The sequence below is a fragment of the Neopelma chrysocephalum genome, unplaced genomic scaffold (assembly GCF_003984885.1).
Source record: "Neopelma chrysocephalum unplaced genomic scaffold, ASM398488v2 Primary Assembly neopelma1_26, whole genome shotgun sequence".
In the NCBI taxonomy this organism is placed as follows: domain Eukaryota; kingdom Metazoa; phylum Chordata; class Aves; order Passeriformes; family Pipridae; genus Neopelma; species Neopelma chrysocephalum.
In genome coordinates this window covers 1,435,233-1,462,750 of record NW_020897695.1, presented here as the reverse complement: position 1 = coordinate 1,462,750, position 27,518 = coordinate 1,435,233, and the positions used below count along the sequence as shown (strand labels likewise).

Genomic DNA, 27,518 nt, shown 5'->3' with positions numbered 1-27,518 from the left:
GGTCGCTATCCAAATGGCCCGGACTACCAGTTACATAATTATGGAGATCACAGCTCGGTGAGCGAGCAATACAGGGACTCCGCCAGCATGCACTCCGGCAGGTACGGATACGGCTACAATGGCATGGACCTCAGCGTCGGGCGCTCTGCTTCCACCCACTTTGGTGCCAATGAGAGACCCCGCAGTTACCCGGCCAACACCACCTCTGCCTCGACAGAGCCCAGGTACAACCAACCCGCGACGTCTTCTCACTCGCCTCCCCCTGACCCTCTGCCCTGCACCGCCGTGGCCGGTTCGCCTGTCAGCGAGAGTCACCACGGGGTGAAAAACTCCCTCGCCAACTCCACCAGCACTTCGTCCAATTCCAGCAGCAACACGCACATCAGCAGAGACGGGGTTGGCACCTCGTCTGGGACTGAAGAAGACACTCCAGCAAGCAGCGAGCAGGCAAGTGCCCCGACCGACCAAAGCACAGCCCAGCCTTCACAGCCCCAGATCTACCCTTGGATGCGAAAACTGCACATAAGTCATGGTAAAGCAAATACCCTGTTCTTTCTTTATTTCTCTGGAGGAAAAGGAGGATTTAATGTAAACCGGGTGGCTGCGCCGAGCAAGGTCGGGGAGAGGGGGAGAGGAGGGCGTGAGAGCGGGCAGTCTTCGCACACACCACAACTCTGCTCGCAGGGAAGCACACTCCCTTCTCTGGGCGAGTCCCCCCGAAAGGAAAAAAACCGCCTGGCCCCAAAAACACAACCCGTCTGGCTCCCAGCGCCGGCGGGGGAGCAGAAGGCGCCTTGCCGAAGGGGGATCGGGAGCAGAGGCTGCTCCCGGCTCTCCTCTGGATGGGGGATCTTCCAGAGGGAACAGCGCGGCTGACCCCATTTATTTTGCTGAGACATATTAAATAGAGAATAGGAGAGGGCGAGAAGGGCAGTTTTCAATGCTGGGAAGCCGGGGGGGGGGAGGGGGGAAGGGCGAGTCGCCCCAAACTCGGGGGAGAGGGCTTGAGGGGCGCGGGGAAGTGAGGCAACTTTCAGCCCCGGGTACCTGCCCTGCCCTCGCTGCTGGGAGAGCGGCCGGGAGTTCGCTGCCTCCCAGAGCCTTCCCCAGCTCAGCCGTGGGAAAGGGCTGAAAGCTTTGCTCTCCCAGCTCTGAAAACCTAGCTAGCAGCAGAGACATCTTCCAAAGCAGCTTATCTGGGGGAGGCGTGGGGGGAATTAACCTTGGGGGGGGAAGGAAAAAATTCAGTTTTAAAAAATCGAACCACAAATCCAAGCGAAAACTTACCGAGACTACCAAATCCCCCTCCCCCAAGCCTTTCCTAAGAGGGGCTGGAGGGGGAAACTTGTTGAGCGTTTATCCAAAGCAGAAACAAAACCAAGCAGGACTGAGAATAACGGTCCTGGTCGCTGGTAGCTGCAATGAGACACGAAGGCTCCGAGTGGCTGCTGAGAATCTAAATCATGTACTTTTCTCTTCCAGACAACATAGGGGGACCAGAAGGGAAAAGAGCTCGGACTGCTTACACCCGCTATCAGACCTTGGAGCTCGAAAAGGAATTTCACTTCAATAGATACCTGACCCGCAGAAGAAGGATTGAAATAGCACATGCTCTTTGCCTCTCAGAGAGACAAATAAAGATCTGGTTCCAAAACAGGAGAATGAAATGGAAAAAGGATAATAAGCTGAAAAGTATGAGCATGGCAGCTGCAGGAGGGGCATTCCGTCCCTAAGCGTTTGATCAATTAAAAGTACTGAGCAGTATTAGCTGACCCTGCGTTGTCTCATGTCAGTACTAAGTTGACTTTCTAAAACTTCCTTGTGTTACTTCTGTGAAGAAACCCTGTTCTTGTCGCCCTTATTCATCTTTTAATCATGAGCCTGTTTATTACCATTCTCTCGCGTGTATAAGTAGATCTGCTTTTATCGTACATTTCTTTGTCTTGAATGGCTTTGTCTTGAAAAAAATAATAGATGTTTTAACTTATTTATATGAAGCGAGCTGTGTTACTTGAAGTAACTGTTAAAACAATACAAAACTGAACAAAAAAGAACAAAAAGGAAAAAAAAGAGAAGTAAAAAAAAAAAAAAGGAGAGAGAGAAAGAAACCCGCCCCCGGTTTAGTACAAATGTTATGTGTTGCACTCAACCTGCTTAACTGTGCATGTGTGGTCAAGTGTTAATGTCTGTATAGCTCCAAGCTGTTAAAAATATTTTTATTCAAACTACCTATATAATTCCTGTGTAATTAATGCTGTTGTAGAGGTGAAATGATGAAATCAACTGAATTTGTCCTGCGTGTAGTGAATAGTGAATCTGTGACGAAAACTGTGATTCCAAGCAGTATGTCCTTGCTGTGCCTTTGTATATGACTCTTTGCACGAACTCTTAGAAGTGGCTCTTATTAAGCGCAGCTTCTGTGATGTATGTTTTTTGTGAACAAAGTTACAATTATAGTCAAAGTCTGGCTGTTTGAGCAAACTGTGATCAGCTTTTTTTTTTAATTATTATTATTATTATTATTTGTTTTTAAAAAAACCTGACTGGAAATCAACAAAAAAAATAAACTTTCTATTGTAAAGTTTTCGTGATCTGGTTTGTGCAAAACAAGAAGTTGTGCTTCCAGATTTGCCTCTGAAAAAAAAAATAGCCCGTGCAGAGTTTGTAATAATATTTTACCTGGCTCCTGCTGCACGTTGCAAATGGTGGATGCTGCAATTGTCCGCTACCAGTATTTTTAATTGAAAGTTTGATCGTAAGTTCTTCCTTACTGGTTTCTCCCTAGGTGGAAAGCTGCATCGCAGGACCACAATCAACACTCTTTGTGAGTGAATCAACTGTTAGCTGTTTGCTGATGGTTAAAAAAAAACCAAACCAAAAAACATGTGCTTTGTTAAAACACTGCTAATGCCAAGGCGTGTTTGCATCGCTCTAGAATTTCTCCTGTGGTTTCATTAAGTATATTTGCAGGACAGCCACGTCTGAGCTCTCTGCATCTATCAGTAACCCTCTCTAGCCACATTCCCACTCTTCACCCTTAAAAGATTTTTGATTTTCTTTGCTACAATTAGTTTGCTATAAACGTAATGTTACTTACCCCATCAGAGCTTGAATGGTTAACTCTTCTGAGCTTCTAAGAGCAACTAAAGATTTGCACATTTACTGACTGGTTACATTGATGCCTTCCCTTAAAAGTTATAAAACAGTAAACTTTATAAGCCCCAGTTCCGGCTATATGACATTTGGGTGCCAAATGAATAGGGTTTTGTCTATGAATTAGATCGTAAAATCATCCATAGCACAGACAGATAGGCTCACTGGCTATAAAAAGTCACGTGGTGCCATTAAAGTAAGTTTTATGGTTTTGGGGAGTTGACATCCAACATTATATACCACATAACATATAATCTCACTGACGCTGGACTTCATTTGACTCTTTTGCAGGCTACGTGTGCCTCCTGGCCATTCAAATTGTCAGGTTTAGGGACAGAAGTATCCAAACCACAAGTTCTCAGTACTATATGAAAAATGGCTCCTTGCAAGTCAAAGGTAAGTTTTGTGCACAAGTTCCTTAAAGTTTATTTGTACAGTGGGGAAGCCGAGGCTCCCGCTCGCTCTCGCTGCCTCTCGTCTCTCTTTCTTTCTCTTTCTCTTTCCCTTCCTTTCTGCCTGGAGCTTTTCAGGATGGTCCCACCGAGCCCGAGAGGCAGGATCAACCACTAATGATCCAGGTTGCGCTGAAAATTCCCCCCCCCATCCCTTCACTCGCAGCAGCTAGCTCTCTATTTTAACGATCAAATCAAAGTAAACCACAATAAGCGACTTTGGCAGAGATGGATTTTGGGGCCTAGCTTTAATCACTTTGACTACCACAGAAGATAATTACTTCCTTTGCTCCAATAGACTCTTCAAGTTTGGAGAGGTTTTGTTTAGCAAAGAGTAGTTACTGAAGGCGATTAAAAAAAGGGGGAAACAAAATAGATAGGTCTTGGTATTAGCTGGGCTGTATCTTATGCAGGCATGATAGAGTTGGAGGCGTGATGATATGGTAATAATCCTTGCATTGGTGAAATATGTTGCACATCAAAGATTGTATTAAAATGGCACAGACTGTACTGGAGTGCTTAGATACATATTTTCTGCATTGGCTTGTGCAGAGAGCTTTAACTACACGTCTATGTCCATCTGTGAGTGCGTACCGTGTTTTATGGATGCACATTTATGACATTGCTGTAACTTTTTCCTGACCCTATATACAATTGTATAAATATATTTAAATTACATGCGTGTGTGCTTGCATGTACCTATCGGTCTATATGTCTGTGTAAAGCCGTGCACGTGCATATATGTGTCTAATATTGGTGTAGCTACAGATACAAAGGATGTGTACGTGTGTATACATTTACATGTCCCTGTGACATTTTTTTTAAAGCAAACCAATTGACTGTAACTTGTAGCATTAATACAAGAGACTACAGGTCATTAGAGTGCTGCAAATTATGAAATACGGGCTTGGTTTATTGAAGATTGTAAATATCCCCCTAGCTCTGCTCTCTCTCTTTTTGCCTTATATTGCTGGCTGCCATTGTGGGGTAGGCCCCAGCTGCATGTTTACTTCAACATTCTTTTTATTTAAGTGGACTGTTCTCACTAGAGTGTGATTACTCAGCAATAAACTTTATGGCCGGATTTAACTTTAGTCTTTGAATTTCCAGGACTTGAATGAAAGGGTGAAAGGAACTCTATCTTTCTCTGGGTAACATTAAGGCCTGATCCTTATCCTCAGAGCTGTTACTTTGGCGAGTGATCTCAGGGGGGTGCAAACTGACTAGTTGGGGGCTAGGGAAGAGATTTGAGAATTGCCTACAATCTCTCTCTCTCTGTGTATCTATCTATCTATCTATCTATCTATCTATCTATCTATCTATCTATCTTCAACTGTGGGTATCTCTTTCTCTGCTCAGTTACTCCAGTGTTTGGAGTAACATTGATTCAGCACATTGCATTGTTTTCCTTTATGTGTCATAAAGTTGGGTTTGCAAAAGAACAGTGTGGTTTGATGTGAGAGATGGGCTTTGTTTTATTTTGCTAGTGCTATTCCACTTGAATATTGTGGTTTAGGCTAGTTTTGCTACTGCAAGCAAAAATGAGAGAAAGGCACAGGGGCACAGGAGGGTAAGGTTGTTGTGTACCTCTGCAAAGTCTGCACATCGCTGTCTGATTCCTATTTTTAATTTGTCTTTAACTTCAAAAAATGGTAGTATATAAGGTAGGTTCACCTCAAAGATCTCAGTTTTACAAATATTTAATATTTAAAGTCACCCCTTGTGTAAGATAAATGGAGTCTGAAGCCTTTGTGTCTTTCTGTCCTTCCTATGAACACCAAACAAACACATCTGCATATATTTTATATTAAAAAAATGGGAAAGGCTTTAAAAGAACATATCCAAATGTGCATTTGAAACTCATTTCCATTATAAACAGCTGGAGATTTTATAGTACACTAGCTGTCACATTTTCGTCAATAGGAATACCAGAAAGTTATATATGATAGGTGTGCATTATATTATACTATATGTCGTAAAATTTTATAGTTTGAGGCAAGGCATGAAAAACCTTTAAAAGTTTGGGCTTCGTTTATTTCTGGGTCCTTTTGCTAGGAAAATTATTTGCTTGTAGATGGGAACGATACTAGATGCAAACAGCTCACGATTACTCAGTATTCAACAACACTGCATTATTTGAATTAGCTGGTGAATATACAAACACACGCACATCCGTTCAACTAATATTATAGGATGCTGGATTCCATCGTGGACTGTAACTTTTAATTGTTTAGAGTGAAAAGATTTGCTACTATGTATTTTCCACATTTCTGGTGTGGCTTCTGGAGCATATTCCACGGAAAGCAATGTACATAGATTCAAGAACTATGGAGAAGAAAAATATCCCCAAGCCCAGAAGCATACAAACCCGCCCATACTGTAAGAAACACGAGCAACAAAAGAAAGTTAGATAGTAATGACAACTTCACCGTATTTCTGGCCCTGCCCTGTCCTAAGAAGCACAGTTGAAACCATTCAAACGCAGAAATGCATAAAGATTTCCTAGTCCGCTTTGAAATTTGAAATTCAAACGAGCTCAGACTGCCGAACTCTATGAAAATAGTCCCAGGTCCGAATTGTTTTCCGAGGGAAAATGTCATGGGGAATTATCGCTGGGAATCAGGAGAGAGGTCTTAACTGCACACGTTATTTTTCTGCTGTATTTGGAGGATTAATGCGTGGGAATTTGTTCTACCTTAGGCATGGCAAGTTGCGTTCTGTGATTTGAAATATAGCTTGCCTAATGCTTTGAAAGAAATACTTGCGTGTAGCGTCTCACGTCTTAAGCATAAGGCCAATTAAAGATTAGGCAGCTCTGTTAATGTGTGTAACTGGTGACTTTGCAAGACATAACTTTCTCTAAACCTGAAGTATAACAATCCAATGGAAAGTCATCCGTAAATTACAGCTCTGCAGCCTTGTCTAAACCATGCAAACGCCCTAATTGTAGAACATTACAGGGAAATTATTATTCTGCCATTTCCTTACATTTAATAAGTGTGTATCTGTGGAAGGGTGACAACAGAGGGGTTTGCAAACTGCTTCATGGGAAATTGAATGGAACAGATCATGAGGGGCGGATCAGGAGGTTTCGATTTCAAACCCTGAATCCTAGAGCAATGTTTTTTCCCGCCCCGCAAATACAGACTTAAGGCATGAAACGCGGACATAAGTAAATCTCCTGACCAAGTTATCGCTTCACTTTCTTAGTTCTTTCTCTTTCCTGCCCTCAAAATCTTCCCGTTTTGAGACTAGAGTTGCTAGCCAGAGCACAAAACCACGTCTCCCACAGACGTCTGATCATCTTTGAAAATATTATCCCCTTCAAATTAAAGCATCCCCACTAATGTCTCTCTGGAAGGCAGATACTCATGGACCACCCCAGTCACATGTTCCTGTAGCTACACGCACAAACGCTATCAAATCTGACACAGAGAGCGTGTAAAATTTGCATGGATTTTGCCTTATAGCATGCAAAAAGAATCTTTCCTATATCCCCTCCCCCCCAAAAATGTCTTTTCAATAATAATATTTGCGATGAAGGTTATTGGGTAATTATTGCAATTTTGTGGAACAGTCCTTGCTTGAGGTGAAGTCTGTCTCTGGATAATAAATGGCAGCCCGTGCAGTTCACTGCCAGGTTAAGTAAATGCAGAAAAGATAAATCTGCACACCCTAGGAATCACCAGCAGAGCTCGCTTTAGACCAAGTTCACAGTCAACTCGTTTGCCTAGACAAGGCTTCGCAAACAATTAGAGTTGTTTCGTTATGTTTAAATCAAGGAGAAATGACTAAGACCCTTCAGCAGAGAGCTGCAGCTTTCCCCCCAACGCTCGTCGCTACATTCCTTCCAACCTCACGCCCAGAACTTACCCAGCATTTCACCTGCAACTGTAACCATATAGCGCCTTTGAGTAACAGGCTTCCCTCCAACGCTGCCGAAAGGCTGTGCAAACTGATCTAACAGCACTTTGCAAAACTGCGAGATTAAGGGAAAAAAATTAAAAACGTAAAAGTATCCGGTTTCTCAAAAGTAAGAAGAAAAAAATAAAGCCCCCTTAGAAAGCTGAGGGAAACAGCAGAAGTATTGAAACAAACAGTGCGACTCTCTTACTCCTAGAAGAAGCTGCATAGCTTTTGTATATCTTTGTGGTTAAGGGCGTTACAACTGCAGGTCAAAAAGTTGAGGGTCAAAAGTTTACGTTTTGCACCACTCTTAGTCATTCGCCCAGACAGAGTTTGATGTCAATGTTATAGCCGAGATCTTGACTATCAGCACAAAAGATAAAATAGCTTTGAGTTACGTGTGTATCACAGTATGGACTCCAGGTGAACCCTACTGGCTGAATGACCTCAATTACCGAGGAAAGGATAGAAAATTCCTCTTTTCAAGAGTAATACACGTTGTATTTCATCTTGAATTATCGGCCGCATTTGTGTCTGAATATCTTGGGTTCAGGCATGGCAGGTAAATACGCGTGTTACCCCCACACCAGCCACTGACGCTGCTTCTTCCAAGACTCAGGTAGCAAAATGCTTCACCCTTGTTTATTATATAATAACCTGATTTAAGAGGTTTAACGTTAAGCCTTCTCACTTTGCAAAATGGCAGGAAGATAAGATAGGAGCGAAGCTATTAACGAGTATATCGATCCTAGTCGCGTCTTTGTTTTTGCTCTCATTTCTGTAGCGATGGCTAAACTGTGCTTAAACAGGACATGCTGGAGATAATATAGGTTATACGTTTGGTCCGAAGGAGCTCGTTTAAAAAGCGGAGCGGTGGAGCCCTGTTATGATACCAATGGAAAATGTTACGGAGAAGCTGGCGCCCTGCGCCGCTACGAGATTTGGAGGGTACTCACAGCCTTCTGGAATTACCCGAGGCAGCAATTCCCAGCGAAATGGGGAGTAGGAAGTGTTGTTAATTCTCCCTCCACCCACCCCTCTCCGCTCCTTCAAGAAAAAGTTTAGTGGAGTTTCTTAGCGCAGAGATTTATTCTTACACTGCTGGGATTTTTTGTTCCTAGTGCCGTCTCGTGTAAAAGCTTTGCTCCTTGGTCAGACGTGTCTGCAGGGAGAACTGGCCAATATTGCTTAGGCAACTTCATTTTGGAGGAAATATCTGAAGACAGGACTCAGCTTGAAATTTTGAGGCTGAGGGGTAGATGGAAGAGGGAAAGGATATTCCCAAATAGGCATAATCAGATATGTAAGGTGTGGAGGAGGGGACAGCGCGACGAAGAAGTCCGAGAAAGAGTGCACCTCACTCCCAACCACGCATTGCTGCCTTCCCACCCCCAAGGCAGGAGCCTACACCGGCCTCTCTGTAACTGGTACGCGTGAATTATTTGCCAGAGACACAGCTGGATCGTGGCAGGCGAACATTATTTCTTGGGAACAAGTACGCGAGAGGCTAGATATCAGATTAGCCAAAGTGTTTATTGGAGATTTTTCCTAAAGTACCTGCTGAAACCTGGAAAGTATGTAATGCAAGTATTTGATCGGCGTGGAGACGCTGCTCAGAAATTGTTGCTGCTGCTCACTTGTAGAGAGCCCTGGCACTGCACGTTTGGGGAGCCTGCCCGCGCTGGAGATAGTATATAACCTTTCACATCGAGGCTATTTATTTGGTGTAAGAGCGAAGCCTGATAACAAGCTAAAAACCGTAGCCAAATATCTATTTTGTTAGAGAATAGCAGGCGAATTGTTTCCAAGAATAACAATGCGTCTTTGATATACCCAGAATAAAAGCTGTTACTATAACCGGCTTACTCAAGAGTAGGTGACAGAAATCCATTTACTTCCTCACTAAAACAATTAGCGTCCCGGATTCCATATTTTAAATCTGGTTTAAAATAAAAATATCAATTATAATAATTTCAAAGAAGTTGAAACAGCGACTTCCATAAATATCGACTCTTTTGAATTATTGTTTAAATTGTTCCCCACCCCCACCCACCCCAATTAAAAAAAAAAAAGGTAACAGGTTAGAACAGAACAGTTAATATTTTGAGGCGAACTCTTTCTGTCCTTTCACTCTCTGCATTTAGCACACTACTCTCTGGCGTGGAAGGTCTGCTCAAAAGACCATTCATTTAAAAATCCGTGCACAAATCACATTTTATGTGTGTTTATTTAAGCGCGTCAGGACAGAATGAGCAAATCCCGCCAACCATCCCGTTTTTAAGAGGAGCCTGCGTGCCAGAGAAGCCACCGCTTTTACCAAATGCTGAACTTGGGGCAAACCTCCCAACATTGACCTGGCAGAGCCCATTGGGAAGGAGCACTCCCGTCCGCGAAGGCAGGGAAGCCTCGAGACTGTATCATTCCCAGGAACAAAGAAAGGAATACAGTCGATACATTCCATAACGTTTACATTTTCCCGCGATTTTTTTCTTATTTTTCCTTAGAAGTAGTGACCTGGGCAAAGCACCCTGCTATCTAAAAGACACTGTTATAGACCTTTTAGAAAAACTAAGTCCAAGGCCGAGGTGAACTTCAGGTCACCGCGTCTAACAAATATGAAAATGTCGCCTGGTGAAGGGCACGCCTTGTTATTTAACAAAGACTGTCAATGTGTAAGATTAATAAGAAACAAAATGCACACGGTGTCACTTTTCGGTCACTTTGAAACTTGGGACAGCCTCGTATTCAAGAGGGGAAAGCTGGGGCTAAATATATTCAAAATGGTTCAAATCAAAGTCAAGCGAGGCTGCTAGTGTGATTCTTCCTCCTACTACTGTTCTCGGTGGAGGATGGCCGGGCACGACGAGAGGTTGACTTGAATTATTATTATTATTATTATTATTACTATTATTACTACCACTATTGCTATTATTGCTGTTGTTATTATTATTTTATCTTTCGTGGAAATTACGGTTTACCCGCATATGTGGAGGGTAGCAGGAATGCTTGTCTGTTTCACCAGAAAAAGAGGGATCCCCTTTTTCCCCTCTTTGGGTATGTATGAGGTTGCCTCTTCTTGGTGCATGAAAATTTACTCTCTCCCTCTCAACTCAATTCCGATGCGTCCAGAATTAATTCCTTCTCGTCCTCGGCCAGACTCGGACAGGAAACTCTCGCTTCTTTATTAATCGATTAAAGTCTCCTTCTTCAGTGAAATCGAGCCTTTAGTCCTTCTGGGAAAATAAGGGAGCTGGCCTATTTTATCCTATCCTTTTCTTTTTTTGAGAGCTTAGGGTGATGGTACAAGTTTGTTAAAAGGAAGTACCGGGGAAAAAAAGGGTTTCTGAGATTGTTTATTACAGCCATAAATCTTGCAGTAAAATGTCGAAATGGCCGTGTGCAAGATAACACTTGGTGGTCTTGGCTGGGTTCTTGTTTATGATAACAAAACCACAAAGACATGGAACAGGCCTTTTGGAGGTCCTGCCTCAGCACATCTTCGCAGACTAATAGAGCCACACGAAAAAACAGACTTGAGCTGAGCAGCTCAGGTCACCTTGCAGATTTACACTCGTATACAAAACTGAGTCCTTCTTTCTGTAGCTGAGAGCCAGAGACCCACTGCAGAAAGAGGTGCAGTAAAACTTTGAGATCTAATCACAGTAAATAATACGAAGCAGAGGCCGGTCAGCTCTCCCAATATAGCGCTGAGCTTATAAACCGAGACAACATTTTTCGTTTTGCTTTACCATGGCTTGGGAACACGGCAGCCCGCTGTGGTGCTCCGGCCATAGTGCCTCAGGAGTTATGCCGAGGATAATATTTACGATACCCCAGTGTAATTCATCTGGTGCTGCCCGGCAGGTATTTGTGCGTATGCGTCTGTATGTGTGCATGTATCTCTTTGCGCCGGGAATTGTTCGCTGGTCGTGGTGGCTTTTGGCAATCTTTTACTTTTTATAGCCATGTAGATGGGAGCTTTATTCTTCTAGAACATGGGTTGCTGTTGTTTTGTTATTCTTGTCGTTTTAATATAAATAAAACGATCTCCCCTTTTCTGTCAAATATGTGTTGTTGAACAGTTGCTGCTGTCTCTGTGTGTAACCGCGTGTGTAACCGCATTTCCTCTCCATGCAGAGTAAATAGAGAAACTTATCTATTACCCCAGTTAAAGAATTCCATAGATGTGCTGTTGAAAACGAGTAAGTAAATGTGTTTTAACTCTCTTTACAAATTAGACATTCGATAGTAGGAGGAAATGAGTGATTGTTTAGATAAGTACCCCAGTATACCCAAGTGCTGGAAATGTTCTAACATATTACAAGCCGCATGCAATGTGCGTGCCTGTGTGTCTGTGAATAAAATATAAATCGATACGATGTGTGTCTTGTTAGGTGGAATATATATTCAAATAGAATTTTATTGCATGTATCCATTATCTACAAAACTGCAAAAGACAATAATCTGAATTTAAACCAGGGTGACTGTTAATGTAATATCTTTAGGAGGGCAAGATCTAAACTGTATCATATTTACGCTTGATATATTAGAAGTATTTTCCCATACCAGCAGATGAGATTACCCACTCAGCAATTATATTCTCTAAGGGTGCAGTAAATATTTCTATGTGTTTATATGCTTTCCTGAAAAGAAGAAAAAAAAATTCTAAAAGTTCACTTCTAACTCCGTATGTGCCAGACTAGCTGACACAATCTCCAGTACTTCAATAAGTATTTTTTTCCCTTAGAATAAGAGCATAATTAGTTTAACCATCAAATTTCAATTACCTAAGGTCAGGACTGTTGCCTCTTTCCCCCCTGAGCTGCAATATCGTTAACAGTCTCAGTGTTAGCAACGTAGGGGTGCCTGAGTGCCCTCTCCCTCCTACACCAGGATTTGCGAGTTACTTTTGTGAAGGTGCTAGCGATTTCTTGTGGAAGTGAAAATTATGGAATAAACCCAAGACGAGGCATACCAAACCAATGGACTTAAAATCGTAGTTCAGAAAGAGCTCCTCCACGGGGAGGGATGCTCGCGCTGAGCCCTGCGATCGCCGGTAGGAAGTATTTCATTCCGTCGTGTCCGTCTTCCTCTCTCCCTTCCCCCTCTCTTCCCCGTTATTTTCAGGCTCGCAATGTCCCTCACACCCCGCAAGCCACTTCAGGACTCTCTTCGGCCTCCCCGCGACCTTCGTTCTAACTTTTGCATCTATTCGTTCAATTAGCACAGATTCAGAGGCTCAAAGCACTGGCCCTGGAACTGCCGGCCGCCCACGCTCTGCAGCGACGGGGCGCTGGGGACAGATCCCGGAGGGCGGCCGGTGGCCTGAGCCGGGCAGCCGCTGCCGCCCTCTGCCTGTGCGAAGCCCCGGTTCTACGCTTTTGGAGATGGGCTTGTTTAAAAGGACTGTGCAACGCCTTGTGCAGTGCCTGGCTCCCTCTGGATCACGAAGCTGGGCTGCGCTTCGCTTCCTCGCCCCGCTTCTTACACTCTCCCGCGGGGGAACTAGGGCACAAGAAGTGCTGGAGCGGGCGGGGTGGGTGGGAGACTGTCAGAGCCGGATTAGTTTTATCTCACTTGACACTGCGACTGCTGGACGCAGCCCGGGTCGGCGTGCGGGAGGAGCTGGGGATGCTGGTGAGGAACGGACGCGGGGCGCTCCTTCGCCAAGCAGCCGCCGCCCTTGGGGGAGGCGCGGCCCCCGAGGAGGGTCCGCGGGTGCGGAGCTGCCCCGCGGCCCCTCGTTCTTCTTCCATTTCCTGATCCGGGGTCCGCGGCCCCGCGCGGTAATTGGCGCTGGCGGTCAGGTGGTGGCGGGGCGGTGGGGCGTGCGGGTGTGTGTGCGCGCGGGTGTGTGTTGTGTGTGTTGTAGGCGCTCCAGGGGTGGGAAGAGAGGAAGGGAGGGGAGTGCGGCGGGGAAGGGGGGGAGGGAGGACTGGAGGCCCAAACTTTGGCAGCGGCGAGCACTTGACAGCAGCGGGAGGGGGAGAGGGAGGGAAGGGAGGAAGGGGGGGGGAAGGGGAGGGGCCTCGCCGAGCCCAGAAAAACGACAACGCGAGAAAAATTAGTATTTTTGCACTTCACAAATTAATGACCATGAGTTCGTTTTTGATAAACTCCAACTACATCGAGCCCAAATTCCCTCCCTGCGAGGAATACACGCAGCACAGCGGCAGCGCCGGCAGCTCCGCCAGCTACCACCCGCACCACTCGCACCCGCACGCCCCGCCGCCGCCGCCGCCGCCGCCGCACCTGCACGCCGCGCACCCGGGCCCGGCGCTGCCCGAGTACTTCCCGCGGCCGCGCCGGGAACCGGGCTACCAGGCTCCCGCAGCGCCTCCGGGGCCGCCGGGGCCGCCTCCCGAGGCTCTCTACCCCGCGCAAGCACCCTCCTACCCCCAGGCTCCCTACAGCTACAGCAGCGCCGGCAGCGCCGCCCCGGGTCCCGAGCAGCCGCCCCCGGGCGCCTCGCCGCCGCCGCCCGCCAAGGGCCACCCCGGCCCGCCCCAGCCCCTGCTCCCAGGCCATGCCCTGCAGCGCCGCTGCGAAGCAGCCCCCGCCGCCGGGACCGGCACCGGGCCCGGCTGTCCGCTACTGCCCGACAAGAGCTTGCCCGGGCTGAAGGGGAAGGAGCCGGTTGTCTACCCCTGGATGAAGAAGATCCATGTGAGCACGGGTGAGTTGCCCTTGCCAGGGGGAGGTGTGGATGCGCCTGCAGAGGAGGGAAGGGGGGAGGGTGCTCCTGGGGACGGGATGGGTCTTTGCGTGTGTGGCTTTTTTTTTTTCCTCCTTCTCCCTCCGCGTTTCCTAATGCTAAAAAAAAAAAAAAAAAAAAGAAAGTGAGAAACCTTTTGTATCCGGGGTCCTTTATCAAAAGATTTACGAGACGCCAAACTGTTAGGGCAGTAATTATAGCCCCCATAAATTTAATTGCCCTGCAGTGGCTCTGGGCCATGTGTCTTTGAAGCTTTTCTTCTAACCCAAATGCCCATCACCATTTTTTATTGCTCCTCGATTGTCCCCACTGTCGATAGGCTGTGAAACAATTTTTCTTACCGTTTATGTATCTTATGTGAACCTGGTGTCAAGTTATTATATAATGATTATGTTCCATCGCTTCCCCCCCCTCCTTTTTTCCCCTCCGCGTGTGTATGTATGTGCCTGTGTGTGCACGTTTCAGTCAACCCCAATTACAACGGAGGGGAGCCCAAGAGGTCTCGCACTGCCTACACCAGACAGCAGGTCCTGGAGCTGGAGAAGGAGTTCCACTTCAACCGCTACCTGACCAGAAGGCGACGCATCGAGATCGCGCACACCCTCTGCCTCTCGGAGCGCCAGGTCAAGATCTGGTTCCAGAACAGGCGCATGAAGTGGAAGAAAGACCATAAACTGCCTAACACAAAGATGCGCTCCTCAAACCAGTCCACACTGAGCCAGCAGTCCAAAGCACAGACACAGGGCCACCCCCATCCGCTCGATGGGGCTACACCCAATGCAGCTGCGCTATAAATATGGCTTTTGGTTTGATTTTTTTTTAATATATATATATTTACCTATGTATTGGGGTTTTCAAACTGCCTCATGGTGGAGGCTGGCCGTTTGGACCAAACAGTGTAAAACAAAACAGGAGCAGGAAACGAAGACGAAATGTACCCAAGAACGGGCACACGTTTAAACCAAAACCCGGACGATTGTCTACATTGTATATAGATAATGGTTCCATGCCCAACATTTTTTTCTATTTATGGAAACGCTCTCTTGCCCTCTGTGTAAAAGAGGGCTGGATGCTGTCATGGACGAATTCTCTGTATCTAAGATGGATTTTTTTTTTTAAAGGGAAAACTTTAAAAATAAAAGACTTTACAAAGCAAAGAGCTCGTGGCACACTTGTGTAAGGCATTGACTTGAATAATGCTGTTTCATGCCGTGTTCGTGGATTCTTCTGTGTGTGTCTGTGTGTTTGAGGGTGCACAGGCACATACACACACTCACACCAACATGGGAGAGACAACGAACACGTCCATGAGAGGTTAAAGACTTACAGAAAAGTCCCCTTACCCTGTCTAAAGGAAAATGTTTTATGTATCATAACAAAGGTAACTTAACTGGTTTTAAGTGTATCCCCCGCAGTAGCTGTGATCTATTAGTTTTTTTCCATTTTCCCTATTGCATTTATTTAAAGAAATATTGCTATAAAGGCTGTTGCTGTCTTCATATTTGGCACCGTCTAAATAGTTTGGGTCCATGTAAAATTTGTGGATTTTTGGTGTAATGTATAACAGTCCCAAATGCTGGTAATAAAGATTATTCTGTACAAAATAATTAAACGCTTGAAACAAAAGTCCACTAAGTGCTGTTTCATCCACCTTGTGCTTAACTGATCTTGGAACTAGGAATGGAAAACAACGGCTTTAATGTATTGTTCTAACTTGGATTCACCTTATCAATAAGGTAATGGTTATTTTCAATATAGTGAAAAATGTCCTGACTCCTAATTGCCTGGCTGGGAAAAAGCGTGCTATAGGATGGGGAAAGGTCTTGCTTCATTGTATAGGTGAGTGGAGTTCTCTGTAGCGGACTTAAGGCAGAGTGAGTCTGACTCCATCGCTTGCTCTGTGACTGTTTTCAGCTGCGTTACAAAAGAAACTGTGCTTCTTCTAGGAGCCAGTAAGATCCCCTACCATGATAACACTTTAAATTTTTAGCCAGTAGTGATTTATTAATTCGTTTTCTCTGATTATGATTTCTCAGCTGGCTAGCACTGTTTAAGGGAAACACATGAACGGTAACCTATAGTTTCTTTTTAAGCTGCCTTTTCTGTTTCCTTTAATTTTGTTTTTAAGGTTATTTTGAAATGTGTTGGGAAAGCCTCGGCAGACACACGAATTTGGGTACAACTCAGAGGCTTATTTGACTGAGATTGTCACAACTATTGTGGCAAAATGTGGTTCAAATGGTTCCAGCTCAGGCTGTGCATCTCGCTGCTACCAGGCAGCTAAGGAGTGCAGGCAAAGCAGAGCTTCTAAGGGAGAGCCTTGCTCAGGGCTTTCACGACATAGTGTAGCACCAAGCCAGGTAGGAAAAGTCTTGGAAAGGAGCTCAAATCCTCGTAAATCTTCAAGGGCCAATATTTATTTACTTACCCGAATACATCTGAGAGGGATTTTTGGAATCAGTGCTTCTCTTCACATGAGTGAGACCGCCAGGACCAGGGGCGTCATCACACTTTGGTTGAGATAGAAACAGGCCCCAAAGGTGCTGCCAGCATCCCTGCCCGGTCATGGAATATGAACCATCCCAGAGAAATATGTAACATGCCAGTGGCAGTGCACGCTCAGCATCAGGGAGATGGTGTCTTTAAATACCCTCAGCAAACACTGCTGTCTCCACACCTGACCAAAGAGCAGGCCTGAAAAGCATGCTTGTACTCCCATATTGCTGTTTACTAAATCCTGAATCCCCAGTTATCTCCTTATAAAGGAAGAAAAATACAGCTGTTAAATGGGGTAACTACTATCTGCAAGTCTGTTACTCTTTGTTTTGTTTATTGCTTGAGAATCCCTTCATATATTTGGAGTCAAAATTAGCACAACCGAGCAAAATTCCAGCTGAAACGTATTAACTGGCGGTGCAGGATTTCTTTAGTGAGCAGCCTATGCGTATAAACCTGGTTTGCTCCCATTGTAAAGAGAAATGAAATCACGCTGCAAATAGCAATTTTAGCGAGAATCATTAATCACCTCCTACAATAAATACTTCTTTGTAATTCAACAGCCGTTCTGAAAGGCATTCTCTTGGAAAAGTCTGTGAAGACGCAAAGGATTTTCCTGGGGAAAAAAATGGTCATGTGTAAAGACACAGCATCTTGGCTGTCTGCTAAAAAAATGTACTTTCTCTTGCTGGACATTCAACCGCGGACTGCAAAATACCCCATGGCAGATTATCATCGTTTAAGGTAAATTTTCTTTCCCCCCCTTCCCCCTCTGCCTGTGCTGGGAAGCAGGACGCTGCTCCCGGGCTGGGAGCCCTCTGCTCCCAGTCCGATACCTCCCGTCTTTACAATAACTTTGAAAATTACATCGTCCAGTTTAAATTCTCGCATTGTGCTCCCTTTGCTAAGGCAACCGGGAGTTCACCGAGAGGACAAATTTTCTATCCCATTAATTGTTTTTTTTAGAGGAGCAGACTGACCCTTCAAACCCTTGACCTTTAAAGACAGTATTCTTTTTAATCCGGCACTTGGACCTAAATGTCTCTTTCCCCCCTCCCTCTCTCCTGCTCTCCCGGTGTCTCTCACACACGGATTTATCTGCTCTGGCCACAAAGGCAAGCGCGGCCAAAAACGCTGGAAGTGAAGTTTGTCAATATTTCAAAGAAAGACCGAATCAGCTCGGAGTCAATTTGCTGGCTGCAGGGAACGCCACGCCGTTAACCCCGGCACCCACCTCCCCTCCACCCACCAAGAAAAATGCTCCTCTTCCAAGATCTGCCTCCTCGTTTTTCCTCCGAGCTTTTGCTATACCTGGTGTTTCATTACACGAGGAGCTGAGCTGTGACAAGCGCCTTGTGGTATTTAATAACCAGAGCCATCCTGCCTTGGGAGATTACGCAATGCCGGGAATTTTTTTTTTTTTTTTTTTTTTTTTTTGGTTCAGTGTGCTTGCAGCTCCATGGCCGCCTTGCTCAGTGTTGGTAAACGAGGAAGGGGTGGGGGGAGCCCTCACACAGGTGGAGATCTTGACAGGCTTGCCATGAAACTGCAGCTCCCCCCAGTCCTCCCGTGCTACCCTATTCGGGCAGCCCCGAGCTCGTCTGCCGTTCCCGCACCTCCGCCAGAGCCGGCCGGGCGGCGCGGCCCCGGGGCGCCCGCACGTCACGTCCCCGAGGAGGCGGAGGCTCTTGCCATGTCCGCAGCCTCACGGCAAGGCCAGGCTGGGACGGGTGGAATCCGGCGAGGTCGCCCCAGGGCTGTCCCCTTCAGCACGGTGTTGCGCGGGCGCCCAAGCCCGGCCCACGAAGGTCCCGGTGGGGCCGGAGCTCCCCGCGTGGGCAGGGAAAGCTCCGCGGCCTCCTCCCTCTGGCCCCGGGCAGCTCTCCTGGCTCCGCCCGGGCCCGAGGACAGGCAGTACTGGCCCATGGAAGGCGGCACGGGGGATGCCGTCCTGGTGCTCAGAGCCCCCTCCCTGCTGCAGACAGTGAGGATCTGAGTTCAACTGACTCGTTTGGAGGTGTGTGTGGGTGTAAAGCTGACCCATCTCTCTGTGCAGGACGGGACAAACCCATGTTATTAATGCCCTAGCACTCTCCCTAGAAACTGAGGAGCTGTCAAAGCAAGGAGAGATTAGGGGACCCAAGTACGAGCATCCCTGCGCTTGCAGATAAAGGTGTTGCGTCTGTTCTGGGGGAGATATTGAAATTTTTATCTTTATGGTCACGTGACTCATTAAATAATTAATGCAGATAGTCAGGAATGGATCTGTGGCCGTCAGTTCTCACTAGGAGTGATTCTCTCAGAAGTGAAACTCAACTCCTTATTACTGGAGTTTGTTTTTCTTTCTTTTTTTTTTTCTTAAAAAAATACCCACCTGATTTATCTTGAAAGATTCTAAACTTCTTAAGCAAGCAGTAGGGTCTGTGGTGGTAAGTAGGTAGTGTGTATTTCTAGCTTGATGACTTTAATTGTTTGTGCTTGCTTTGTGTGCTGAGCATTTGCTTAACAAGTTTAATATTTAGAAATGTTAAATCTTTGTTTCAGCTGCCTTGTGGTCACATTACGGCTTTTGGTGATTAAGTGTTACCGAAGCAAACACATTTGATAATGTTCTAATTCACACTGTGGAAGGCTGGGTGCCACAGTGCAGGAGGACCTGCTTTGTTCAATTTTCCTGGCGTTAATAAATCACCAGCTCTTAATACAGGGCCAGAAAAGCAGTGGAAAGGCAGTGAGCATTGTAAAGGAAAAGTCATGGGCGAATTTCTCTATGACTCATTAGTCTGAACGATTTATGTACGAACTTAGAGTGCCGCAATGAATATTAGAGTTTGGGATAACAACAAATTAAAAAAAAAAAAAGTTAGAGCTTTTTTAAAGTGCTTTACTGCTACTTAGCAACTCTTTCAAGAAGCAGCATAGTTTAAAGGACCGTGGCAGTGTAAAATATGGTAGCGTGACCTAATAGCTCTAAAATAAATAACAGAAAGTTGCTGGCACCATTTTCAGATACACGCTCCATATTTAACACGAGTGGGACAACCCAGTCACGACATGCCTGATCGATGATTATTGCTGTTTGTAACATGACTATTGATTAGGGATCAAAACGGCTAAGGTATGTTTTTGAGCCTAAAATGCCAGGGGGTTCCCCCTGCGCTGAAGGCGAGTGGAGAGAAAAGTAGAGCTAAGGATAACCTCAGGAAGCAGCACTCGGGCTCTGCCACTGCAGATTGAACTTTCCGTTTTCTTTTGTGTTTGCCAGTAGATTTTAACAGTCAGCGCTCTCAAATTTATGACACAGCAATAAACAGTTTAGTAGGCTATTATTGCATGATTTTATGTAGACTGGAGTTCAACACCAAATTTAAAATTATTAGCTTTATTATTGAACTACTAAATTACCAAAGCAAAGTCTCCGCTCGAAAAGTTATCCCAAGATAGACCTAATATTTCCAAGGCTCAGATAACACCCTTTCAGAAGAACTGTGTTATTTAATTATTAGCATTTGCATTTACTGACGATTTTAAGATGCATTAGATGGGTTTTATTAGCAAGACTGAATACGGAGGTACATTATTATATCTGACAAATTCATATATAAAAGTGATTCAGTAAGTGACATGCAAGTAATCTGACTGTTGTCTTCTTGGACTGTACAGTATTGTTTATTTTAGGGGAAAGAAGCAGCCCAATTTTTCCCCCCTTCGTCAATGGCTTTCAGTGTTTTGGTTTTTGGTTTCGGTTTGTTTTTTTTTTTCCCCCTTAAAAAAAAGCCAAAAAAAAAATCATTTGGGCCCGATTCCGCTACAGTGAGGTCAACTGTTAGTCTCTTATTGCGCTAGTGGTGGCAGGATTGGGCCCCGAATAACCGTTTGAATAAAAGCCCAACCACAATACGCCCTGCATTTAAACTGGAACACTTTCCGCGTTTTATTCAGCAGAGATGAACACCACGACTTGTGTTTAATGTCTGTTCTTGATTAAATGATCCTAAACAAAGGTTTCCCAGAGGAAAATAAAGCAGACATTCATGTAACAAGAATTTGGAATGACAGTATTTCCAAACACTTGGAGACAGAAGGCATAGTTGTCTACGAGGAAAAAAATTAAATAAAAAACCAAAACAAACAAAAAAAACCCAAAAACCAACCAAAAAAAAAATCAACCGCACGCTTTTATTTCTCAGCTCCCTGTGCTCTTCATCCGGGTGGCAACCCACGCTCCGCGAGGGAGCCCGAGCCCGCTCCATCCCTGCCCACCCCTCTCCAGGGCTCTCCCAGCGCACCCGACAAACCATGTATTGCCAATGAAGGCGCAAAATACCTCCCCCTGCACTCCCCGGTAAGGCGCTGTTTGTTGTTTGTTTACAGGGAGCCCCGAAAAGAAACCGCTCGGCCGGGGCGGTGGAAGAAGCTGGGAGCGCCTCAGCCCAACCTTGCGCAGCTGGAGGAGGTAAGAGCCGGCCAGCGGCCGCTGCTTTTGCGCCGGTGGCTGCTGTAAGAAAGTGATTTGCCTGGTATCTGCATGAAGAATAAGCCTGCTGGAAAGAGATTTTGTTGTTGTTGTGGTAAATATTTAACCTAGTTGGAATTTTTTTCTGGATTGACTCTATTCATCTTCCGTGGGTGGTGAATGCGCGTGTCTGGGCAGACAAAGAAGTGTACGGGACCTGAGTGATCGCCATCCTTATAAAGGCATTGGAAACAGGAAGGATGCAAAGTCATCTGAAGAGCGAAAGAGTTAGAGAATTTCTTTGTCCATTCTTAGCTCCTTCCCAAATCAAAGGCACAAGGCAAAAGAGAGAGGGTTGGAGCCGGTTCGGTGTTGAATGGCTGCTTCTCGCGGCTTGTCTGTTCGTCTCCTCCTCGAGGAGTTCCGCAGCCAGTTCTGCAAACGTGGAGTGCATGTGGGGATGTTAGAAAACCTGATTTTTGCCTGCGTGCATACACCAGAATGGTTCGCGAGTAAATTTCGGGTATTTGTCTGGCCTGGCCTGCTTTGGACTGAACGGAGGTCAGTGTCTGGTGGTTCGGAGTTGCTGGAGTCTTTTATGTGCTTGGTCCTTTGGCAGGAGAAATGAAATGCTTTCCACAGTGACAATTCTTTCATGCCAGCCGCCGAGAGGGGAGGATTACATAGAATTAGCTCAAAATCCTGCTAGATTTACCTGCTTATTTTTTGGACGCTGATGTACAATTAGTGTACTTTACTACCTTTTAAAAGCGGCCATAAATTACAGAACTACAAGGGCTCTTTGTGTTGGCTTAATGGGCTGCTTAAATCTTAACTACAAAAAGGCGCTGCAAATGTCCACTCACGCTTGTGTTCGGAAATTGAAAGAGAAAATACGGTACGAAGGAACCTTCCTCCAGTGGCATGTACCCACAGCATTGCGTGCAGAGATGTTTGGGATTCCTCGACGAATCCAACACTGACAGACTGACTCTGCTGACTCTGAGCAGAACTTCTCACACAAGGGCACAGTCGATAGCGCTACTCTTTTTATCTACTTGGAAATGATCAAAGACCAAGTTTATCTCTATCAGACTCACGGATGTAGGTAAACAGCTCTGCGTCCCAGTAGATTTCAAATCTTTCGAGGGAGCGAGGAAATAAGTAAGTGTATCATACGGTGATTCCCATTTCGTCTCCACATGGGAGTGATAGGCACACCTCTTAACAACTATCATAAGAGTAAACTTGAAACACAGTAAAAATCCTAAATCTAATTATATTGAAGATAACTTTAAATAGCATTAATGCCGAGAGTGGCTATTGATGCCAGAGTAGGCACAAAGGGTCTCTCTTAATGAAGGCACGTTATGAACTCAGATCTATTTGTTGTTACTGAGACTGGAATTTCAGCTCAGCTCGAAGCCATGTGTATAAAGCACAGAAAAATCAGTAGCAGACCTACTGATAAACTCCACATTTTTCTCCTGGAAACAGTGTTTTGAGTCTCCAAATCATCGAGGTAATAAAACACAATGTTGAATATCCAGGAACAGGAACAAAGCAATAAATAGGGTAGTGAGAGAAACCTAGCGCCTGCGACTCGCAAGATCATTTGAATTTGTATCTGAAACTTCGTAATCGTGCTATCAGAGCAAAGAAAACTTTCTCCAAATTCGGCAGAAGGGAATCATTTTCAGCTGCGATCCAGGACAGTACGAAGTTAGGCAGACTCCCCCCTCTGCCCTCCCAAAGCACACCCTGTGAAAGGTATTCACAAGTCAAGAAGTAACTTTTCTTAAGAAGTAATTAGTTTCCCTACTATATACACGAAGTTAATTGTTAAACAGTAGTTTTAGGATTAACCTGACCATTAATACTAATAAAGATGTTCATAGAAACAGGGTTTTGAAGCCAATAGTCACAGCTAGCGTTAAGGCATTTAAGCTGACTTATGATGGTGATTTATTGCTTTTGTAGTTTCTATTTGCTCAGGACTGTAACTTCTAAAGCCATCTTTCTGCTTTTGACGCAAAGCAGTCGATAACTTTTTACAACAGCCCCAAGACAGGCTTGCTTTACTTTCTTCAACATCTGCTCCAATCCCCAGTCATTTCAGTTTCATTGTCGCAGAATAACTTCTCTGTATGTCTCTTCTATGGGATGTAAATGCACCATATTTAAAAGAACCGTGAATCCATCTCGAGCAAATATCGGCCTTGGTTTATGTATGAGAGCTGTGGAGTTACCAGGCGTTCTGATAGTTACAGACTCGGGTATGTCGAGTGTACCTAATGCTTTCTCTTTTTCAAAGGTCTATAGTTTTTATTCCAGTTCTTAGTGAGGGATAATAGATGTATACGCTGATACCAGCTTAATCACTTCCACATGAAAAATTGCAAATTTTTCTCCTGTTGTAATTTCATGCTGACTTTGCTGCAGTAGCCACTACTATACACTGTTACGAATGGGTTTACGTTCCAGTGGCCCACTTTTACAATCCAGGGAAGAGCATATAAGGCTTGGCCATATCACTAAAAATCACGTTTAAAAAGAAAACTCCTTCCATTCTGTTCAATGATGTGCAGGTAAAACAGTAAGAGGGAATATGTAGTTAGCTTCTTAGAACTCATGGGAGATGGTGGAAAGATTTAGGTTAGGGTGTATACATAATGATGCACAATCCAGTTACAAAACTGGACCAGGAGCACGTTAAAAGAATGAACTACCTGTTTTGCTTTGACTCCTCCTAGAAAAGTTATGTGAGTGGAGGGTTTCTTTTGTTTGTTTAGCTTATTGTGTCAATAGAACAGGTTAAACAATCTAACAGGGAAGATGTGATGTGTTCACACACAGGCGAAGCTGCCTGGCTCAGGGGCTGCATACAACTTCGCTCTTCTCTCTTTTTTTTCTTAATTTTTTTCCCCTTAGGCAAAGAGCTCCCCCTCCCCAATTTTTTTTCATCATTAGCAACCTATAATTTTGTGCATCACTCAAACTAGCTGTATAGGAAATGCGTAAGCACAGGTTTAACAGCAAGGTCCCAAAAGATTTTGCAAAATTCAGAGGCACGCCAGTGAAGGAAGGTGTATTCTTCACAGGGTGTTACGAGGACAAAAATCAACTAGCTTCTTAGAAGAGACGCTCTTTTGCCTTTGTCAGGTAATTAAAGGTCTTTTTAGTTTCTACTAAAAGCCCTGATGTAGCGAGTGGGAGTTGAGCAAGCCCTGTACAATAGCAGCTGGGGGTGGGGGGAAGGCTGGTAATCGTCCCGTTTAGAAGAGGGCTGGAAATAATAGCATTAAGATTTGGGTTTTCTTCGGGAGTTGCGGAGGACATGCGACGTGGAGCAGAGTGGCGGGCCTGGGGAGCAAATGCCGGTTAATTAGGCTAAGTATCAAAGTGCAGCGTAATCCCATATTATAAGAAGAATTCCGCTTACCTTCCAATGGGCTTTGTGTAAAGAAATATTGGTGTGGGAGGAAAGAGAATCAAACCAATCTCCCCCCCTCCCCCAGTCATCTGCATCTCTTAGAAATTTTTTTTTCTCCTCCCTTAAAACTCTTCTTTAACATATTGGGTTAAGGCTTTAAAAAGCGAAGGCTCGCTCTAAGAAAGCCAGTTCCTTCAATGATTCCCTATTTCAAATAAAAGGATTTAAGTTGACGTATGACCACGTGAGCACATAATACAGCGCATTATTGTGGCATTTGGAGTGGAGACCCGGTCTGGCTCCGTCTGCGATTACGCTTTTCCAGTTTCTGTTCAGAGCAAGCACTGCTTTCTATTATTCTTTTTTTCTCCTGCCCCCATCACCGTCCCCGCAAGAGCTGGCCATTTCGCTGACAGCTTTCGTTCCTTATGGAAAGGTTATTGTCGAGCCGAGAGGACGAAATGCTTCGTTAGAAAGGATGGATTTTATTTTAAGGTATTTCCGTTGATTGTTCATTTATGTGGTGAGTTATTGCTGTTCGAGGCAAAGGTCAGTAGCAGAGGCTGGAGCGAGTGCGTGTGTGTGCGTGCGGGTGTGTGTGCACCCGGACCCAGGCTGCTTCCCTCTTTGTTTCAATTTGCTGCGGTAAATATTCAACTCTACCCTCGCAGTGAGCAGAGCAGGGAGAGTTTGCTTCTTTATTTATTTTTCTCCATAGAGATCCCACACTGCTGTTGATGGCCAGCTGCCTCTGCTCCAGCCCCTCGATTGCCATCTTATCATTATTTATGACCGGTTAGAGATCGGAAGCCTCCCTTATTGTCATGTTTGAATATTTCTCCCTTAATTTTATTATATTATTTTACTTGTGTGTTTTTGTGTTTATTTATTTATGTATTTGGGCAAGTCGGAGAAAACTATGCGGGGGGTGTGTGTGATGCTCCTCGGTCGGGGTCGTGCTCGAGTGTGCGGCGGCGGTTGTTGTTTTATGGGTGTTTGTTCGGCCGCTGCCGCTCCGTAAATCGATGACTGTGCGATCGTGCTGCCATTTTATTTATGATGCTTTAGTGGTACTTTGTTTACTGTGAGCGGAGCGCTGCATGGGCGCTCAGCAATATGGCAAAGCTTCTCCTTCCCAAATGAGCCAAGGGGCTACTCTTTATTTCTCCGCGGTGAGAAGGAACAAGCCAGCCACGGCTTCTAACAATAAATCAACCTTGGAAATGTGTGGGTTTATTCTGTCTCTCTGAAAGGGAATCTGGAAAGAGAGAATAAAAAGGAGAGGACTGGGAAGTACCTTCTAGGAGAACCTAAATTCATATCCATCCCGTCGTTTACATAAATATAGATATATCTGTATATATAAATATGTATTTGCATATACTTATAAATATGAATGCATATATATATATATGAAGAATGCACTTTAAATGACAAAAAAGAAAGACTATTTAGCTATCCAAGGAGGGCAAAATGCTATATGAAACCATATTTCCCCCGTGCGCCCCGGCTTTGGGAAAGGCTGGAGCACTGGGGCTGGCTTTCCTCCACATCTCTCGCCTATTCCTGTTGTACTATTTTGTGTCCAGTTAACCGGTGTTTTTAATTACTCGTCTTCTAAGCGGTCAGAAAGGGAAGGAAAGAAGAAGAAAAGCGAACGATGATAAAATCTCTGCTGAAAACAACAACAAAAAAGGTTATTTCCACTCGGAGCTGCTCACGGCCGTTCTGCAGAGATCTGCAGGGTGATGTTTGGGATGGTCTCACGTTTTCCTGTTCTTTAAAGCTGCTCTCAAAGCAGAACTGACCGTATTGAGTTATATTTCCCCTTCTCGCCATACTGAAGCACGCTGTCCTTTCTTAGACCCGGCGACTCTCTCTCTTCAGCGACGGGAGGAGAGCTGTTTCACTCCCAGCTGTGTGTCTAAAAGCCAAGGCTGGCTTTACTGTATTTTAAAATGGGCCAAAACGCGCCTCAAAAATAAAGCGTAAGCTTTAATTGCAGCTAAATTACTTGGCAGCGTTTCCTCTGATTTATGGCCCAGTTCGGATGCATATTGACCCAGTTAAAACACTCATAAATAATACAGTCCTTCTCTAGAGCAAAAGAAAGCAAGAAGAGTTCTGGAGGAGAGGGGGATTTCGGCAAGTTGTGTAAATAACTTCAGTCTGTTGAGCAAATAGTGAAGGGTGCGTTGCCTCTCTAGTGCTAGAAAATATAAACAACAATTTAGATTGACTACGGCTCGCTTCAATTGTCTAGTCCTTCTCTAATTCAGCCGATATCCCCTCCTAAATCTCTAACGACTTGGACAGGCACCAGCTCCAGAACTGCCCCCCTTCTCCATCAACTCCCTACCTTGCTATTTCATCTCTAAGAGATCCCCCCCAAACCAGCTTTGAACTGTGGCGCTACCTGCTTCCATTTCGGGGCATCCAAGGACAAGGCGCTTTACAGGCATTATTTTATTCGGAAAATAGTAACTCCGGGGAGGGGAGGGGGGAGACAGGAGAGAGTCCCGCAGAGTGGGTCTCTTCGGGGAGAAAAAGCAGCTCATTTCTGACCCAGGAATCAGCCCCAAACGCTGCCCGTCCCTCCCCGAGCTGAGCTCTATCTCTCTCCGCGGAATGAAGCAGAAAGAAAATATTCGGCCTCTGGGAGGGAAAGACAGATAAAAGCAGCGGGGATTTGTGCGTTGAAACACTTATTCTACATCATCGGAGACATAAAAAAAATAATCATCTTCTCATGTTTAAAATTACCTCTTTGGGGAGAGAGGGGGCGTGGGGAAAGAGGACTAATAGGAGAATCCTCGCAAAATACTCTTTGCAGGCAGTAAGACGAATGGAGGAAACACTACAATATTCCTATGAACCCTTTCGGTTCTCACGATTAAAGTCCTTGCA

The 27,518-nt window shown here is 45.1% G+C and overlaps 3 protein-coding genes across 8 annotated transcripts in view; all 3 read left to right on the top strand.

Moving 5' to 3' along the window:
• HOXA5 (homeobox A5) overlaps nucleotides 1-2,077 on the top strand; it is a 2,318-nt gene extending 241 nt beyond the window's left edge. The window contains exons 1-2 of the mRNA XM_027675288.1: nucleotides 1-532; nucleotides 1,483-2,077. The exon at nucleotides 1-532 is cut by the window's left edge and continues 241 nt beyond it. Of these exons, the coding sequence (XP_027531089.1) occupies nucleotides 1-532; nucleotides 1,483-1,733 (783 nt within the window). The 3' untranslated portion in view covers nucleotides 1,734-2,077. The remainder of the gene's footprint in view (nucleotides 533-1,482) is intronic.
• Nucleotides 2,078-2,836: 759 nt separating this feature from the next.
• The window catches only part of HOXA3 (homeobox A3), a 33,332-nt gene continuing 8,650 nt past the window's right edge, over nucleotides 2,837-27,518 (top strand). Inside the window, exons 1-2 of one of the 6 annotated variants that reach the window (XR_003532976.1) lie at nucleotides 2,837-3,549; nucleotides 17,286-17,408. The gene's annotated coding sequence lies outside the window, so the exon portion shown is untranslated. Of the gene's footprint in view, nucleotides 3,550-17,285; nucleotides 17,409-18,639; nucleotides 18,740-21,088; nucleotides 21,179-24,250; nucleotides 24,341-24,846; nucleotides 25,107-27,518 lie in introns of those variants that run through there. The other 5 variants (XM_027675281.1, XM_027675278.1, XM_027675280.1 and 2 more) reach the window with 5 other exon arrangements.
• HOXA4 (homeobox A4) lies at nucleotides 13,530-15,830 on the top strand. Its single transcript, XM_027675287.1, has 2 exons — nucleotides 13,530-14,187; nucleotides 14,692-15,830. Exons 1-2 carry the CDS (start codon nucleotides 13,602-13,604, stop codon nucleotides 15,018-15,020), a joined length of 915 nt encoding a protein of 304 aa, XP_027531088.1. The 5' UTR covers nucleotides 13,530-13,601; the 3' UTR covers nucleotides 15,021-15,830.